We start from the raw sequence: 18,086 nt of genomic DNA, 5'->3' as shown, positions 1-18,086 counted from the left end.
TTAGTGGTGGATGATAATGGCTAAAAAAAGGATCTAAATTGAATTCAGTCAAATAATTGGTTGAATTTGTGCACATTTAACTTTAAAAGCGTTAACAACGTTCACAAAGCAGGCTGTTTCACTAACTTTAAAGTTATATTGAATAGGGATTCATACACATTAGCCTTTTTGTAAGACTTTCTGATAGGGCAATCTTATCTTGTAAGACAACCAGTTGGTTTTCCTCCATTTGTCTCTGACATTTGTTTGCTTAGCTTCACCAAAAGTTAATTGTTTACCGATGTCCACAAGACCCGCAATATGTCCCTTGTTCTGGCAAAGCAATCGGCATATGTTGCCGTTTAGCCGCCTACGTACAGTTTGAGTGACACCATGGTGAATCTGGCACCGCTCCCATTGCCTTAGATTGGAGAAAGTAAAGGGGAGGGGTTACAACACAGAGACATGAGTGGAGTAGAGAGAATGGGGCCAAAATCCAACTTAAATAATATCTCTGGGTGTGGATTTAGATCAATCTGGGATTTGTGCAACCCCCAACCCAAGGCACGCTTCTCTGTGTGCGTGCATGTGTTTGTTAGGGGGGGGGGATTGATTATGCTGGTCTGCACACCATGTGTGTACCCCAGGGGGTGGTGGGAGGTTGGCTGGAGAGAGCACAGAGGGTCCTACTGCCCTGCATCAGAGTATCACCACCAACCCCCTTCTGGGATTACAGTAATCACCAGGCCAGATGAGTAGCAGAGCAAACACTGGCACCCAGTTGCACACACACACACACACACACACACACACACCCACGTGAGCACATGGCAGCGAGGGAGAGGGAGGAGAGGAGAGACCGCTCCAGGTGTCACTAATGGGATTGCTGTGTGTTTGCAGGCTTTGCGGCTGTATGATCGTGTCACCAAATGGCACTCGGTTGTTTTACGTGTCCTCTGATGACCCGGGGGGTTGTCAGGGAATACCCGGGAATGTCGTGAATCTCTCTCTCTCTCTCTCTCTCTCTCTCTCTCTCTCTCTCTCTCTCTCTCTCTTCCCCCCCCCCCACACAAATATTGCTGCAAATATTCTCTGAGCTGTTTTCAGCGTAGCTTTTCACGGGAATGAATGAAAAGGGCCGTATTTCTCAGGCCTGTGTAGCGCATGATTTATGTGTTTATTTCATTTTTTTTTCAGGTTATTTCTGTGCTATCTGAATGTCATGATTTATCCTGGTGACGTGCTGTTGCTTTTACAGGCGTGTCTCCATGTGTGGCATCATTGGTTCATGCCAGAGTCGGGGGCTCTGCAGAACTAAGCTGCAATCTCACTCCTACCTCCAAAGAAGCCACCACCCCAAACCTCTTCCCTCTGCATGTCGTGGAATGGGTGCGCCTCGGTTACAACGTTCCCATCCTCATCAAATTTGGAGTGTATGCTCCTCGAGTTCATCCAAACTACAAGGGTAAGAGTTATTCACGTGTTCAATTACAGACTCCTTTCAGAAGACAGACGATAAACACACGTTGTGTCTTTCACAGCATGTGTTAACAAGCGATTCCCTTGAAGTAGAAAGATCATTCTTTGATACATCTTTTTTTTTCCAGAGCTTCAGCAATTTGACTGCACAAAGACCCTAATATGGCTTGTTGAAAACATGTCTCAGTAGTGGGAAGACGAGCTGACTCGGGAGCTCTCATCGTAGCAGTTTGTTTCTGAAAGGATTCATGGGACTGACCACCAACAGACAGATTTCTGTAATTATAGTTCGGTGGATTTTTAGTGAGGGGAAGCGTTCGCATGACGACATTTCTCTTGTACCTCGAGTAACAATCATGTGTCCTGTGTGGGCAAAGGTAGACATGAGGAGGTTTAGGCTGCACTGGTATTTATGAAGACTTGGGGAGGGGAAGTTTGAATGAAACAAAACTCCAAATAGGTAATCCACCCAAAGCACAATCACTGTAATTACTGCTGCTGCTCAGTCTGTGTGTGTCCAGACTGCAGTTGCAGTGCGCGGAGAAGGGGAAGGGCAAGAATGGATGTGTTTTAATGCAGGCAGTTAAAGGGGGGGGGGGGGGCAGCTGAGCAAGAAGAAGGGGGGGGGGGGGGGTACCAGTAATGCCGTGCATGGGGGATTAGGAGTGTAGGTGGGGGCTTGGTGGTCTGATGACAGTGCTTTATTAGTATGCTGAGGGGTGACCCAGTAAGGGGAGATTGTTGTGCTAGAAGGAGGATGGATGAAGCATTGGGAATAATGGGAGTTTTCTTGCTGGAGTCCTATAATCCTGTCATTGTTCTACCAGAGGACAAAAGACAAAGAGGGGTATCACAACCTCCCCTTGCTTTGCCAAAGCCAGCAGGACTACTAGGACACCCAAAATCCCATACTGTCCCAACTAGGTCACTGAAATGTACAGGAAATCCCTCAGCATTTGCTGTGTGAGACCCTATTTTTTTCTTTTACAGAGAATGAGCCTCTGATTCAGAAACACGTTTGCAGCATAACCGCATCTAATGTCCACAGGGTCTGAACCACAAACAGGCTACCTCTGCCGAGCAATCGAGCTGCATATTGTAGGCCGTTAACCACGTCATTGTTTAGGGGCAGTCATCTGATGCACAAGCGGCCATAATGAAGTAAACAACATTGCAGAGATGTCGCTCAGAGTAGAAGACTGTTTTGGGTGTCCTAATATTTTTGTAATATTTATATCCCTTGTGTGTACTCGTCTGGTGTGAGCTTTAACCCTGTCTGCCTCACATCCTCATATCTCCCCTCCCACTGGAGGCAGATGGCAGCATGTGAAGCGTGTCAGCGCTGTGGGTCTAATGTATTCTGCCCTCAAATTAAAATGTTGGGGGGGGGGGGGATTTCCGATTTAACCTCAAGACAGTCAAGTAGCAACCTTTTCCTGATCTTTGTCTTGGCTTGTCTGAGATCTGCAACCAGACAGTAGCGATGAGGCTCGTACTGTTGTTAAGAGCTGGGGGATGGATTTACAACATAATGGCTGCTTCCAATAAAGCTAAGTAAGGCGTCAGACTTCAATATGCATTACTAAATCTGAGCGCTTTCTTGTCCTTCCTTTGGTGGACTCATTGCATTGCAAATGCCGCACAATAAAGTAGACTAAAATAAAACATTAAAAGCATTCCCAAAGGCTGTCTGTCCTTGGTCTGCTGCTTTATCTCAAGCTCACCGGCCATATATAGAAACCGAGACGAAAGAATCAAAGCAAGCGATATCCCGGATGAATATTTTCAATCCATTAAAGCAACGTTTTTTGATACGATATCAGGTGTATTTGAGATTGCACTCTGTGTTTGAGAAGTGTCACGGCTCCCGAGCTGTGGTCTTCCGTCGACCTTTTTAGACTCGGTCTCTGAGAGCTTCTCTTATTAGGACCCCTCATCCCTCTTCCTCTCTGGGTCACACCCAGCTCGCCCTGCAGGGCTGAACATTAATCAACTCGCCGCAAAGAGGAAACAGCCGGATAAACTCTGACTGACACACTATTTTAGTCTGTTTGAATTGAATTTGTTGAGACAATATGTTGAAGTCTTGCGGTGTCAGGATGGTTTACTGTTGCAGCGTGAGATCAAATGCCTCCTGTGTGCTGAAGTAAATCAGTAGAGACTGTGAGCAGGGAAGTCCGACCTGAGGTTAGAACGACAAAGGGTGAACCCCCAGATCTCAGCAGGCCTTCATCACGCTCTGTGTGACCTCAGATCACTGGAGAGGTAAGGCCTGCACGTCACATACACACACTTAAATCTACAGATGCACACACACACACAACTTGAACTCTAAAACCTTTGAACAACTAGGCTTTTGCAATCATGCAACTATTTGCAAAAACAGCCCAGCTGACAGGTGAACCTGATCACCTTCATCCGGCACCAACCAGTTTTTCCGCCATAACTAGATCAGGATGATGTGTGGCAAACAACGACACAATGAAAGAAGAATAGATGGCTGCAGTGGGGGGAATTTAATAGATGGCTGCAGCCTGGTTTAAAGCAGCAGGCCATCAGAAAAGCTCAGTTTCCTCATGCCTTAGGTGTGAGCATGAGATCAGTGCTGTGCTGTGCTGTGCTGGCCAATCAATATTGTTCAATTGTCTCTTCTGTCGATCAATATATCTGCTACTTTAAGATTACTTATAAATAAGTGAACGTGGGTTTAATCCACATTGCCCTCGATATTTTAAACTGTATGACAAGCTTGATGTTCACCAATGAGGAGTATTCTTTTCGGAGACAACTGAGTAACTAAAGCAAATTTTAGGCAACTATTAATCATTAACATCAACGTTATCTCTTACTGACCAGAAAACAAAGCTCAAGTTCTGTACCGGAAAACAGTTCAAACGCCTCTCGTAATCTCAGTGGACCAAATTCCATATTTTAGAATACTTTGCTCCCCGACCTTGTCCGAGAAGCGCTAATGTCTGCGGCAAGTCGAGCGGCCGCTGTAGCGAAATTTCGGCACGTGAGCTGGATGTGTGCCCTCGCTGGTGAAGGGGTGGACGAAGCTGGACGGAGCGAGAGGGACAGAGTTAACTGTAATCTATCTCACGACAAAGAGCTATTCATAAGAGGGTTAAACTGATTAGGGAGACGGGAGGATTGAGGAGAGAAATTTGGGGGAGTGGGAGGGGTGAGCTGTCAGAGGCAGGGGGCCGGTCCCAGACTTATGATTGTATTCAAATCAAAACACATCCCACAATGCACCTCCGCTCGGCTCTCTTATGCACATCCGGATGGACAAAGAAAAGCAGCGATGATGCTTCTCCAAACAGAGTAATCTGTCTTCCTCCATCGCACGATTGTATCGCATTCACTATACGCCATGTATTACAATGTCAGTAATACCAGTGGGAACCCCCAATACAAAAATCACACACTGATTTTATTGCTTTGGAACAATACAACTCGTGTCCTGGAGCTTAAGTTGTCACAAAATTAAGAAAATACAATATAGAAGCAACGAAAGTGCTGTAAATCTTCAATGTAACCAAAAATGAACTAGAGTGGGTAAAATGTATGTGGTGTAAAGTGTCCTCGGCTCCGTTGCATTGCAGTGGTTTCACTTCACCTCATCAATCTTGTCTGAAGAAAGAATAGGAGATCAGAAACCGTGAGACGAGGCCAGCGGCACGACTCTGAAAGCCGAGTTATTCCTAACCTGCCACCCACTGGGCGTGAACCTGACTCTCGCTGATATGAAGACGTTGCGTCTTAGAAGTTTAGTGTTTCCATTGTCTACCCGTAGCTTCACTGAAGCCCAACCTGTTGGAAACAAGGGCTCCTTTTAAGGTAGACTGGAGCTGTCATGTGATAGCTGCTGGAGGAAGAACCGTGAGGAGGAGGAGGAGGAGGAAGAAGAGGGGGGTGGACGGACACGCGAAAGGAGCAGCAACTATTGTTTCAACCTTTCTCCCCGTCCACCATAGAGCCTAATGATGTTTGTCTCTCGAGGAGGACTTGTGGACATTGTGCAAATGTAGCACCAGGGGGAGTGATGAATGTGTCTGCCGGGGAGTTTCGGAGCACAAAGGTCAGAAAGATCAACCTCTCATAGGCTGTCGGTGGATTATCAACGCACACAATACGAGTAACCTCTCTGTAACCTCTCGGACTGAAAAACAGGGGTTGGGTTTCTACTGATATGGTTGATCGTTTCTCATCTCTCGTGTTGTTATTGCAGCATATTTGCATTGTGCATTTGCACATCGGAGAGAAAAGCAACCCTTTTGTTTGTCACACCCTCAGGACGGAGCACCTGCTGAGTGCCAATTTGAGATTTCAGTTCACGTCCAAAGATGCAACATTCAAATTTAGATAAAGCAACATTTGTCACACAGCGTCAGCCTTTTGTCTGTCCCCCGGCTGAAAGGAAAACACTCTCATTCATTTATCCCTCTCTTCCTTTTCTGCCTCCTGGATGTGACACACAGATTTTTTCCCCCACTTGTAATTTTTCAAATCTCTGACGGTAGAGCTCGACCCTCCCCTACCCGTGTTTGGCCCGACTGTGTTTCTGCAGATCTAAACCTACAGCCCGGGCTTTTCTTGGTCTCATTGCTATGGTAACCTGAGAGAATGGGGGGGGGGGGGGGGGGGGGTCTACCGTCTCTTTGTGGTGACGGACAAGAGGGAGGCTACGGGAAAGGGTTAAGTGTTCGACAGCGAAACCAGAATTCCCCCGTGGAGACCCAGGGGGCAGGGGCGCTCACCACATTTTGAAAATCAACATGTAGACCGACCCACGTGCTTCTGAACCCGCAAAGATCAGTGCAGCGGGTCGGAGGGATTTCCATAGGCTGCGTTTCAGTCATGTTACCCAGTATAACAAGGGGTGCGATTAGCCACCGTGATCTCTTAAGTATCCCATAATATATAGCCACAAAGGGATTCTGTAAGTATGATTTTTTTTTTCTTTTCTTTTTTTTCTTTTTTTTTTGCACGTGAAAGTGTTTTTCCTCTCGGCAGTTAATTCCGTGACCGAACTGCAAAAGGTTTGTGCAGGAAATGGGCGAAGCAGGGAGGATCCCTCGGGGAGAGATAAAAGGAAAATACCTAAAGTTATCCGCACACCTGTTATCATCTGCCTGCACATTTCCTCTCGCTCCTCGCCCTGCCCAGTTGTTTGAAAGATGCTGACTGAAAGGAGAGCCACTCATTTTATGGCGCCTCTGAATGCCCATCAAACACTGGAGGTCAGTCAAACATTAAACCTAACTATTGAGCACAGCAACAGCCCCAGGCAGGAATGCAGGGTTAATTGTTAGCCTTTTGTCTGCCTTTACTCTCAGTGTGTGCTTCGCCCTGTCTTAAGGCCACGAATGGAGTTCAATGAATTTCATAGCTTTGAGGCTCCAGACACTGCTGTCTGGAGGGACAGTGGTGTGAATGGCGAGGATATTGTGTTTCTCGTGATATTGGTGCTTCAGGGTTGCTGGACATTCAAGAGCTCTCTGCTCTTATATACAGAACGTCTACCGGGGGAGAATCTAAAGATCAAGTGAAGAGATTTTTTGTTGCTATTTATTCGTTCATAACTAAGAGGATTGAATGTGTCAGACACTTCCTTTATCATTTAAGCAGCCTGTTGGCTGCAATATGACGAGATGCCGGAAACGTCTCACACATTCCCCTGTTTACTTTCAAATGGCTTTGGCCTGCAACGTATGTGTTTCCCCCCCTGCATGCATCCTCCTGTCGTTTAAAGCTCTGCGATTGAAGGGGGAAAAGAGTTCATTGAGAGACAGAATAAAGGGGGGGGGGTAACTTCAGTACTCTGAAAACCAGGCTGCAGTCACCAGGCAACCAGCAGATCAAGTTTCAAAGCATGACAAGGAGTTGTAAGAAGTACAGAGATGTGTGTGTGTGTGTGTGTGCGTGTGCGTGTGCGTGTGCGTGTGCGTGTGTGCGTGCGTGTGTGTGCGTGCGTGCGTGCGTGCGTGCGTGCGTGGATCCATCTGTGTGTTCAGAGTGCGACTCTGTCAGGATCCACATTGTTTACCTCAGTGTCCCTTATTGATAAACAAAAACAAGCAACTTTTCTGTGATTTAATGAACCCGCCTTCAAGTATTCACATACTCTTCTTAACTCTCTACTCCACCCAAACCCTAAATGACACGACACCAGCTTCATCCGTAATTTTGCAAATCATTACAATCATCACTCGAGTGATTCATGTGTTTGCACTTCAATGTAAGGCCCACAGACTTCCCGTCCCCTGAAAGTCACATTTAGTCAGCCACCTCCCCTTATTTTCATGAATCGTAATCGTGCGGATGCTCGTTTGTGACAAACATTGGAACTACAGTTGATGTTCACACTGTGCGTGAATTTGTCTGCCAGCATAAAGTCTGTGACTTTGACTGTGGCCTTTGTGACACTGGATGCCTGTGTCCTCTGCATGGTAAGCCCTCTTCCTGCATGTGCTGACTCTGCCTGTCTGGCTGTGTGTGTGTGTGTGTGTGTGTACTGACTCTCTCTCTCTCTCTCTCTCTCTCACCCATTCCTCTTTGCCCTCCCACCCTCCCCCCTCCTCCCACAGGCCGTGTGTCTCTGACCCGCGGTGCTTCTCTGCTGGTGGATCGGCTGACCCTGGAGGACGAGGGCTGGTTCGAATGTCGCATTCTGCTCCTGGACAGCAAAAAAGACGACTTTAGAAACGGCACATGGACCTTCCTCTCCATCACAGGTGCAGCACTGCAGGGTTGTAGGGACTCGGGGAGCAGCTTCTTTCACTGCTCATCACTGGCACTGTTCGTGTTTAGAACAGCCACAGCATGGAGCCTGGCTGAGGCTCTTACGGCGCTGGCAAGCTGAAGTGTTACAGCAGCGTATCAGGGCGTTCGGTGTGACGTTCTGTGCACACAGTGATCACATCTTGTGTTTGCTTAGGCTGCTCTGAGCTGATGTCAGCGTAGGAGTTATTCTTAAGAGTAACAGGACCAGGACAGCGTATATATGTGACTTGTGTGGGCTAAAGATTAAGGTTAAATGCTTAAATCAGAGTCTTTTTAACCCCCTTACTTCCTACTCTCTGTCTCTCTCTCACACACACTCACTCACACATGGTTGTTCCATTGAGAGTGTGAGGTCGGGATTTGATATGATTGTACTACGGTGAATGAAAGGCCTGCATGTGCTGCATCAGGTTGCAGATGAACACTGGACACCTTTGTACATAATAGTATTACATCAGTGCATGTATTGAGTACCACATGAATACATGTTGCCAAAGAAGACGTTCAGCAGTAACAAAACTAGACGTAACACAGAGCCTTGTACGTAGATGATGGTATATTTTATCCAGATCCCTTTCCAATTACATAAATGCATATAATTAAAAAAGGGAGTTCAAAATCCATAAATCTCGTTCATGAACAGATTAAATAACAACGTTGCATCCAAGTACACCCACCAACTGCCCGTCTCCACACAGAGGACATAAAACTGCTCACAGGGTCGAGAGATCATCGAGATAAACCAGATGTCCAACGCAGCTAACCAAGCAGGTGTTACCCATCGCACCACAACTATTTAAGTTTCCCTTTTAGGCATTTGTCGAGAAGTCGTCCACCTCGAAGAACATGCCGTGGTCGACTGTTGATGTCTGCATTTAGTCTTCTATGTCCCAACTGAATACGTAATTAGAAATATTGAATCTGTGCCGTCGTTGTTCCAGCTCCGCCTGTGTTCATCAAGACGCCACCAACTTTCGTCGAGGTTCTGCTCGGAGACTCGCTGACTCTCAGCTGTGGAGCCCATGGCAACCCTCGGCCAACTGTCGTCTGGCATAAAGATGAGAGCCGAATAGAGAAACATGAAAAAATAAAAGTGAGCTGGATTAACAGATGGCATTTGCTGTATTTTGATTAAATGCTTTATAATTAGCATTTTCTGTAGGAGTCGTAGCTTTGACTGCTTTGTTATCTTCTCCGTGGCAGCCTCGTAATCTACCTCTTGACTTTTCTCTCCTGTCGTCTTACTCTAGGTACTCAATGGCACCTTGTCTATGGCTTCTGTCACAAGAAATATTTCAGGAGTGTACAAATGTCACGTGTCCAACTCGGAGGGGAACCTCACCCACTATACGCAGCTGCAGATCAAAGGTCAGTGTCGAACTGTCAATCATCTGGGAAAGACAGAATCCCTGCTTATCTCATGTCCAGCACAAGCTTGATAGTTTGTCTGTGCTCCTGCACAAACCCAGTGAACAGGTTGACGATCATGGTTGCAGAGTCCATACTGCCACCTACAGCCCATCCCCTGCTGTAGCGTTGATTCAAGGCCTTCCAACACTCGCCATAGATCTCTCTAATCTACGTCACAACCGCCTGCATCACTATACAAACACAATCTTAACATTCGGGCGTGATGTGTTTTCTTCCAACTTGTCAAAAGGACCTCCAATCATCATCATCTCCCCAGAGGACACCACTCTCAACATGTCCCAGGATGCAGTTCTGCAGTGTCAGGCCGACGCCTACCCTTCTAACCTCACCTACGATTGGCTGAAACAAGGACAGAATGTTTACCATATTGAGTGAGAACATGTCTTTCTATATAATGTATTCGTGAACCCATACTTTGTATTTGTTGAATGTTAAATATAGGTAACGTGACATCATCAATCACAGTATCCTCGTGTACTTAATTGGAATACCGGGTAGACTATTTAAAGGAAGCCTTTTAAATATACACAATGGATCAATGGGGCATGTTTCCGAAGCACGCTGCTAATGCGATCAGTTCTAATTAGATTATGAATCTAATTATACCGTTGTATCGTGTGGTCATGAGCACGCTATAAACTTTTAAAAAAGGAGATTACGGTTCAGATCATCGTGATATATCCTAAAATTACCTTCTCAAACATTCAATTTATTAACAATTCATCTTCATTACAGTGAAATTAGTTTTCTTGTCAATGGGGTCACTTCTTAAATCGCACCATGTGTTGTATCTTTTGGCTTTAGGTCGCTTAAGTCCAGAGTGAAGGTTTTGGTGGATGGAACACTTCTTATCCCTAATCTCATTCCAGAGGATGCTGGCAACTATACCTGTATCCCAACTAATGGGTTACTCACCCCGCCCTCGGCCTCTGCACACCTCAAAGTGAAACGTAAGGGTTTAGTCAGCTACGAGAGTGTGTGGCTCCATATACACATTCATCTTTTATAACCCTGCATGCCCAACTTTTTGTGATTGATTCCTCTTCTTCCATCACAGACCCTGCACGTGTGGGCCGAATGTCCCGGGAAACATACTTGCCTTCGGGCATGGAGGGGGTCATTATCTGCCCCATTCAGGCTGATCCTCCTGTGCTGTACGTCAACTGGACCAAAGACGGGAACAATTTGAATCTTGACAAAGTGAGCTACGCAGCATAGAAATGCAATGCGTCACAAATTGCACACATTCCTCGTAAATCACTTCGCATCATTTCTCACTCTTTTCATCTTTCCAGCTCCCAGGTTGGATAGTGAACTCCGAGGGCTCCGTTTTTATAGCAACAGCCAATGACAACGCTGTAGGCATGTACACATGTACGGCCTATAACAGTTACGGCACCATGGGGCAGTCTGAACCCACCACAGTCATTTTGCAGGTGAGGCTGGTGAAAACCCTTTCCTGTTAGTGGACACAGTTCTACATGGGCGGAAGTAAAAAGGCTCTCTGTCTCCCCTCCAGGACCCGCCATCATTCCGAGTGCATCCTCGGCTGGAGTATCTCCAGGAGGTGGGCAGAGACTTGATCATCCCCTGTGAAGCCATCGGAGACCCCGCTCCAAACATAACTTGGAGCAAGGTACAGAAAATGTTCTACTCTGATATTTACCGGGACTGCACAAAGTCTTAGACATGTCTTATTTTGACCCGTTGCTGTCCGTCTTCACAGATTGGCCCTACTCCTCGCTCTCTGTACACTGTGTTGGCCAACGGCTCCCTCCTGCTGCAGCCGCTCAGTAAAGATCACCAGGGGGGCTGGGAGTGCTTGGCCACAAACCGCGTAGCGACTGTCAGTGCAGGCACCGTGGTCATGGTGCTGGGTGAGTGGGCCCACCTTATTTCAGCAAACCATTGTGTTGATATGGGGCACTTAACCTGAGCGCATCCACGCGTATTGTCAACAGATCAAACTTACAGAAGTGTTTTTGTGTTCCTCAGGCACAAGTCCTCATGTTGTGTCCTCAGTGTCTGTCATCACGGAGATGAACCAGGCCAATGTGTCCTGGGTGCCTGGCTTTGATGGTGGATACGCCCAGAAGTTCACTGTATGGTCAGTAACATACAATACATGCTGTATGAAAAACAATCCTAACTGTTTTATGCTCTGTCTTTAAATTTTCTGTTTTAAATTTTTTCCAGGGTCAAGCAGGCATCTCGAGGAAAACATGAATGGGCGTCTTTGCCTGTGCCGACATCCAAATTCTACCTGCTGGTGACCGGGCTACTTGCTGGCACCGGCTATCAGTTCAGCGTCCTGCCTCAGAATAAACTCGGCTCTGGACCTTTCAGTGAAATTGTTTCTGTGCGGACTGAAGGTTCGTGAAAGTGAACGTGTTCCGTTTGGAGTTTCCCCTCACTCTCTCTAATGCTGTTTCGTTTCTATCAGTTTGAACTTATATTGGGTCTTCTTATCAGCTGTGCCAACAGAAGCACCTACAGATGTCACCACTCTCCCATTCCTGGATCCTCCAATACTCCTGTCAGCCAACCAGACAGACCGAGGTATTTTCCTCCAGTGGTGGCCTCCAGAGGCTCCATCCTCTCCACTGACGGGCTTTGTGCTGCAGGCCCGCAGGGATCAGGGCCAGTGGGTCATCCTCAGCAGCAACATCGGTGCCAATCAGAGTGAACTACTCGTACAAGGACTGTTAAGGGTACAGATCAGTTCATTTCTTACTTTGCATCTGTACTTTAAAAAGATCAATCAGTGTGACCTCTGGATTTCTTGCTTTCACAACCTTTATGCATGTAGATTAAATAGCTATTAGGCCAGAAATTGTGTTGTATCAAACTGATGTTATGATTAATAATAAACTCTCAACATGATCATACTAGTTTGTGTTGAATAAAACACCTTACCTGTCTCTCCTTCAGGACTCCAGTTATGATCTGAGGCTGATGTCTTGTAGCAACAAAGTTCTTAGTGAACCGAGTGAGTCTGTCAATGTATCCACCATAGGTAAGAGGCTTTGTATAGATTACCAAGAGCATCACATGCATATTGAGTCAATGTTCCCGCATCCCACTTGCAACCACCTTCATTGACTCCGGCCTGATTACAGGGATGGAGATTTACCCCCTGCGCCCACGTTTCTTGGAGTTCATCCCTGAGCCCCTGCTGGCTGGTGTGTTAGGAGGCGTGTGCTTCCTGTTCGTGGCCATCATCCTCTCGTTGGTGACAGCGTACTACATGAGTCAAAGGAGACAGCGTCGGCGCAGAAAGAGAAGACAAGGTAAAATGTTGGATTTGATTTTATCCAAAAAGTTTAATTATTGTCCACTTCCAAGTTTATGTTAAATACACTTTGTCATATTTGGACAGTTTCAACTGTGCTGCATTTTAATCCTTCCTTCACCTTCCTCTTCCTCTCTTAGATCTCCCATCTGCCCTCCAGAAGGGCTCATCCCCAGAGTAAGTGTCCTTACCAGTACAGCTCTATATGTTCACTGAACATTTTTGTTCCTCTATTTGTATTCAGAGTGTAACAGTCCATATGATGTAATTATTGCTTATTTCTGGCTGTTTTAATACAGCTTAAATGTTATTATAGCCGCCAGTAGACTGTGGTGAAACACGTTATACAGCCCCAATATCACAAACGTTACTATCTGTACAGCATACGACATCCCCTGTCCTTTTCGACCATCGCTTCAGATAAGGAAAAACTTCCCAAATTACCAGCAACTATGCTGCCAGCCATCTAACTTCATAACTTTAGTAAATTACATATTTATTTTACTTGATGACAATTTGACTGAAACCAACAATGAAATAAAATTACTTTGCACCTATTTAATATTTTTTTTTGTCAGAACCTGCGGTACTTTAAGGTTTGTTTTAAACAACAACTCTTGCCCATGTCTTCCTCAGAACTCGCTCACCTCCTCGCAGCCCAGACAGTGTCCTAAAGCTGAAGCTGTGTCCGCCGCTCCCCTTCTTCCCCACCTCCTCCTCACAGTCCGATCGGTCGTCCTTTGATAAAGGCAGCCGTGGGGAATACCACGACCAGCGGAAACAACTCATATCCAACTCATCTCCGCCGCCACATTACACACTCTTTGAGAGTCACCTGGGCTCTCAGGATGCCTCACCATCTGCTCTGGAGTCCATCTCCAGAGGCCCAGATGGGCGCTTCATTATCCAACTGCTGCCAGAGGGTTCCAGTCCCTCCAATAAGAAAAACTCCAGAATAGAAGTGCTGCAAAGTAACGGTGGGGCAAGTGGCTCAGGGAGCAACAGGACGTCACTCAGGGACTCGCCTAAGTCGAGTATCTTAAGCTCAGAGAAGGACAAGAGGAGGGATTCTCCTCTCACTGTGGACGTCCCAGAGCTGAGCAGACCTCCTTCCTCTCCTGGAAGAGTACGAGCCATGGCCAGAAACTTCTCCCGTCACGGCTGCTTCTACTCTGATGACGAACAAGGCTCAGAGGCTCTGTTGGAAAGAGCCAGCTTCTATTCAGACAAGAGTGAGAAAAAACCCAGCGATTCTCTCAGGAGATATCACATGCCAGGCCACACTGAAGATCTGTTCCCAAGTTTGGGGAGGAGAACAAAGCTGCTGGATAGAGACCAACACCATTCAGACTACCAGCCTCTGGAGAGTCAGCTGACTAACAACAGCACCCTGGTGTCACAGCTTGACAGCGAGCTGCAGACGGGTAGTATCAACAAGTGTGTCCAACTGGCAAAAGAGAGGGAAGAAATGGAGAGGGAGCTGGAGAGCTATACAGCCGATCAAAGAAGTCGTGGGAGAGACGAGGGACATTCTAGTAAGACAAAAAGCCCTCAAAGGGACACGCCCAATGCAGAGGAAGAGCCTATATGGAAGCCTCAAGATGTAACGATAAGACAGAAACACAGGCCCTCGGGTCAGACGAGTCGGGTATCTGACTATCGGAAGGCGTGCTACTTTGGGAACACCAGCAGTCCCTCGGACCGGCTCCCTACGTCTCGCATACAATGGGACATCAGCCCGGTTACAACAGTCACCAGCCTCATTCCTGTGCAGAGCCCCCGGGAGACCATATCGCCCAGATCACAGCATGTTCGCACATGTCGGGAAACCACAGGGGACTCTCTTGCTGTCGATTCGTCACGCTCTCCAGTCACTCAGAACACCTCCCTCCCCATGCTGTCCCCTGACGTAAGCTCAGAAAGTCCCCCTGTTCTGTGTCTAGAAACGCCAGACAGAGTCAGGTCATTGAGTCCTCTGAGAGAGCCAGATAGATGCAGGAAGTCCATGACTGAGCAGGGCTTAAGGGAAAAGATACAGGACGGAGGTGTTGCATCAAGGACCAGACATTCATATGCTTCTGCAGGCACTCAGCCCTGGGCTTCAGCTGCCAGAGGGCCTTCAGTTGAGAGTGAGAGGCCTGAAAGTTCGGCCTCTGCACCACATAATCAGCCGGAGAGAACTGCAAACTACTACACAGCCACGAGGGATCCCAGTCCATCTAGTTATCCTACCTTACCCTATGAACATCATGAAGTAGGGGCAAAGGCCAAAGAAAAAGACACTCGGGCCCGGGATGACCGACGGGGTTCAGGGTTTTACTCTGAGTTAGAGAGAGAGGGGGTGCGAACACGCTCCAGGAGAAGTGACAAATGTCTCTTCTCTGATAGTCCAAGTCCCGTTTCAACATTGACACTTGTAGAAGAGGTGGATAGTGACCAGTCCCAATTTTCTGTCCCTGGAATGTCAGGGTCCTTCAAGGCTAAGCCTGCAGCTCCATCTCCCCAGATGTCCCCACTGCAGACAAGTGCCATTCTTGAATACCTGAGCCTTCCCGGTTTCATTGAAATGAGCGTGGATGAGCCGGTGGAAGAGGCTGCAGTCACAGACGCTGCTGGACGAAGTTCAGAACTAAAGCCAGAAAAGGCCCTGGTAGCTAAGCCCGATGTAGTTCCTAAAAACTGGGAGGTTCACGTTCAGGACAACCGGGTCACAAACTCGACCCACCATTCTGTAGAAGCCAGCGTTATTTCTGGTAAAAAACAAGGCCATAAACACTCCCTCCATGTGGAAGCTAGAGATTCCTCACATAGAGTAAGATTTCCAGATGAGACGACACCATCGTCACCTGGTCCAGAGAAAACTAGCAAGCAGCTCTATAATGAGAAAACACAAATTCGAGTTGGCAACAAAAGTACCGACAGACCTGAATCCAGACTTGGATCCAGGTCTGCTCACACCTTGGTCAGTGCAGCTAGAGGAATGGCAGACATAGTGTCAAAACACTCACAGAGCTTTGTAGACAGCCGGGAGTCTTTATCAGAGCAATCCCAAAGACAAGCTTCTCAGGGCAGCCGGACTAATAACATTGCATCACGAATATGTCAAGCCCCTGCGCCATTTCTAAAGAAGTCCTTAAGCATCGGCCCTTGTAGGACACTCTCGGGTATGGGACAGCCTCGTCCTTTCCTCAAGAAATCCATCAGCTTAGGCTCACAGAGGTGGGAGCACTTTGAGAGCCCTAGGTCATATATTTCTGAGAAATGTTACTGGGACGAGTTCCCTCATCCAGATGTCAGGGTAAAGTCCTACAGTTTGGGTCGCAGTCCGCCTTCCCTTCCCAGGCCAGCCCCCACCTGGAGGGAGTATGTCCCGTTGAGACGCCCCAGCATGGGGAGCCTGGAGAGGCCCCAGCACGCACAAAGATCTTTAGCAAGTCCTTCCTACCTCACTCCTTCCATGTACCCACCGAGACGAACCTCAATGTCCCCGATGCTGGAACCCTCCGATCCCCGACGGCAGGCCACTGTTTTCCCAGAGTCCTCCAGGTGGTCTCCCTCTTATCAAGATACCATGAGGTCTGCCCCGCTTAAATATGTCCCCATGCCCTCTTCCATCCCTGTCCCCCAGTACCAACACTGGCCAGGATCCAGAGGGGAAAGCATGAGACCCATGGAGCCCAGCAGGGGCCCTCCGAGGTCCTACCTGCCCAGAGGCATCAGCTGGCCCTCACCTCACTATGCCCCCTTTCCACCCAGAGAGGCAGAAAGTTACAGACAGCCAGACAGGATGATGAGGAGGGGAGGGGAGACGGAGATCAGGGAGGTCAGAGAGACCAGGGAGGGAGGGAGGACCAGTTATGCCAGTCAGAGCAGCGGTAGAGGCAGCGCCGGCCTCTTTCGACAGTCCCTGTCCATCACTCCCACACTGCTCAGCTCCCCCGAAACCACAGAGGAGAGCGAGCGGCACAGAGCTGAGATGGAGCTGCCTGAGAGGAGAGCGAAAAGGTGAAACACCACCACACCTGGGAAATAACAACAAACTCACTGGAAGTGTCTTCCTGGCAGAGGGATTTATTTATGTTGCCAAAATAACATTAATTCTGTTGTTTTTTTTTGTTTCTTGTTTGTGATGACCGTTACCTGACCACTTGTTTTGTGTATCTCATTAGAAGGAACACATCAGTAGATGAGAGTTATGAGTGGGACTCTGCTGATGCGTGCGTGGACTCGGAGGTCCTGGAGGCCATGAGGTTTGATCAGTCACAAATGGGTTTTCGGAGAGGCAGGTCGGAGCTCGGATATGATCAAGCCGGTGGCCTCCGGGACCAGCGGCAGAAAGGTGATGATTTATTCTCCTCTTCCTCGTTGTGTGTGTGTGTGTGTGTGTGTGTGTGTGTGTGTGTGTGTGTGTGTGTGTGTGTGTGTGTGTGTGTGTGTGTGTGTGTGTGTGTGTGTGTGTGTGTGTGTGTGTGTGTGTGTGTGTGTGTGTGTGTGTGTGTGTGTGATGTTATTGATGTCGCATGTGTCATTGTGAGTGTAATGCTTGATGTGATGGTGCTGCACGTGTTCACCCTTTGTGCTGTGATTATTGTGAGCTTGTCCCATGACATTGCCCATCCATGCATTCCCTCTCCCTGATGCCGTCCCCAGGCCCGTGTCCCTCAGTCAGCCCGCCAGTTTCCAACCCACCTCGCTGCCAGTACAGCCGCTCCCTAAGTGAGGCGCGCTTCAACGCTCTCCGCCAGGAGTACCAAGAGTACAGGCAGACTCAGCAATCCATCTGTTCCCGTGAGCCCTGCCGCGATTCAGCCTCTGACTCCGGCTCAGCGCTGCTCTAGCAGCTTAACTCGGTCCGTTATTCTGCCTGCCCTCTCACCTCTCATCTCTTTTTTTATTTCCCACCTCTCACTGCTCACCTGCCTGCATCCTTTTCTTGCCTGCTACTGTATCATCCATGTGCAGTGAATTTGTGCATGCCAAAATCTATGCTGCTTGCAATTTATAGCTCAAATGTTTTACGGCTGTCCTTTCCGAGGACTGTTCTAATGATGTACTACTCTCTGTCCTTGTCTTTCACAGGTATATCTAAGACACATACCAGAAGGCAGTTTTAATG

The 18,086-nt window shown here is 47.7% G+C and overlaps 1 protein-coding gene across 1 annotated transcript; it reads left to right on the top strand.

The window, feature by feature from the left end:
• The first annotated feature begins 611 nt into the window (after positions 1–611).
• Positions 612–17,808, top strand: igsf9b (immunoglobulin superfamily, member 9b). The gene is made up of 20 exons (XM_076104984.1): positions 612–639; positions 1,238–1,444; positions 8,052–8,198; positions 9,189–9,340; positions 9,498–9,615; positions 9,908–10,049; positions 10,483–10,628; positions 10,736–10,878; positions 10,974–11,114; positions 11,198–11,314; positions 11,405–11,555; positions 11,674–11,785; positions 11,875–12,050; positions 12,151–12,389; positions 12,610–12,694; positions 12,798–12,968; positions 13,111–13,147; positions 13,607–16,975; positions 17,140–17,309; positions 17,621–17,808. Exons 1-20 carry the CDS (start codon positions 612–614, stop codon positions 17,806–17,808), a joined length of 6,039 nt encoding a protein of 2,012 aa, XP_075961099.1.
• The last annotated feature ends 278 nt before the right edge of the window (positions 17,809–18,086 follow it).

The sequence above is a fragment of the Anarhichas minor genome, unplaced genomic scaffold, assembly GCF_050575085.1.
Source record: "Anarhichas minor isolate MPS153535 unplaced genomic scaffold, ASM5057508v1 ptg000030l, whole genome shotgun sequence".
NCBI lineage: Eukaryota > Metazoa > Chordata > Actinopteri > Perciformes > Anarhichadidae > Anarhichas > Anarhichas minor.
Note: the sequence above shows the minus strand (reverse complement) of the source record. Positions and strands in the feature narration are given on the sequence as shown.

Excerpts from the sequence above, each read along its gene's own strand:
- igsf9b (XM_076104984.1), top strand. The coding sequence starts at position 612 with ATGTGTGTACCCCAGGGGGTGGTGGGAG. Across the intron at positions 12,390-12,609 it reads TCGTACAAGGACTGTTAAGG|GACTCCAGTTATGATCTGAG; the intron begins GTACAGATCAGT and ends TCTCTCCTTCAG. Across the intron at positions 12,969-13,110 it reads GCGCAGAAAGAGAAGACAAG|ATCTCCCATCTGCCCTCCAG; the intron begins GTAAAATGTTGG and ends TTCCTCTCTTAG.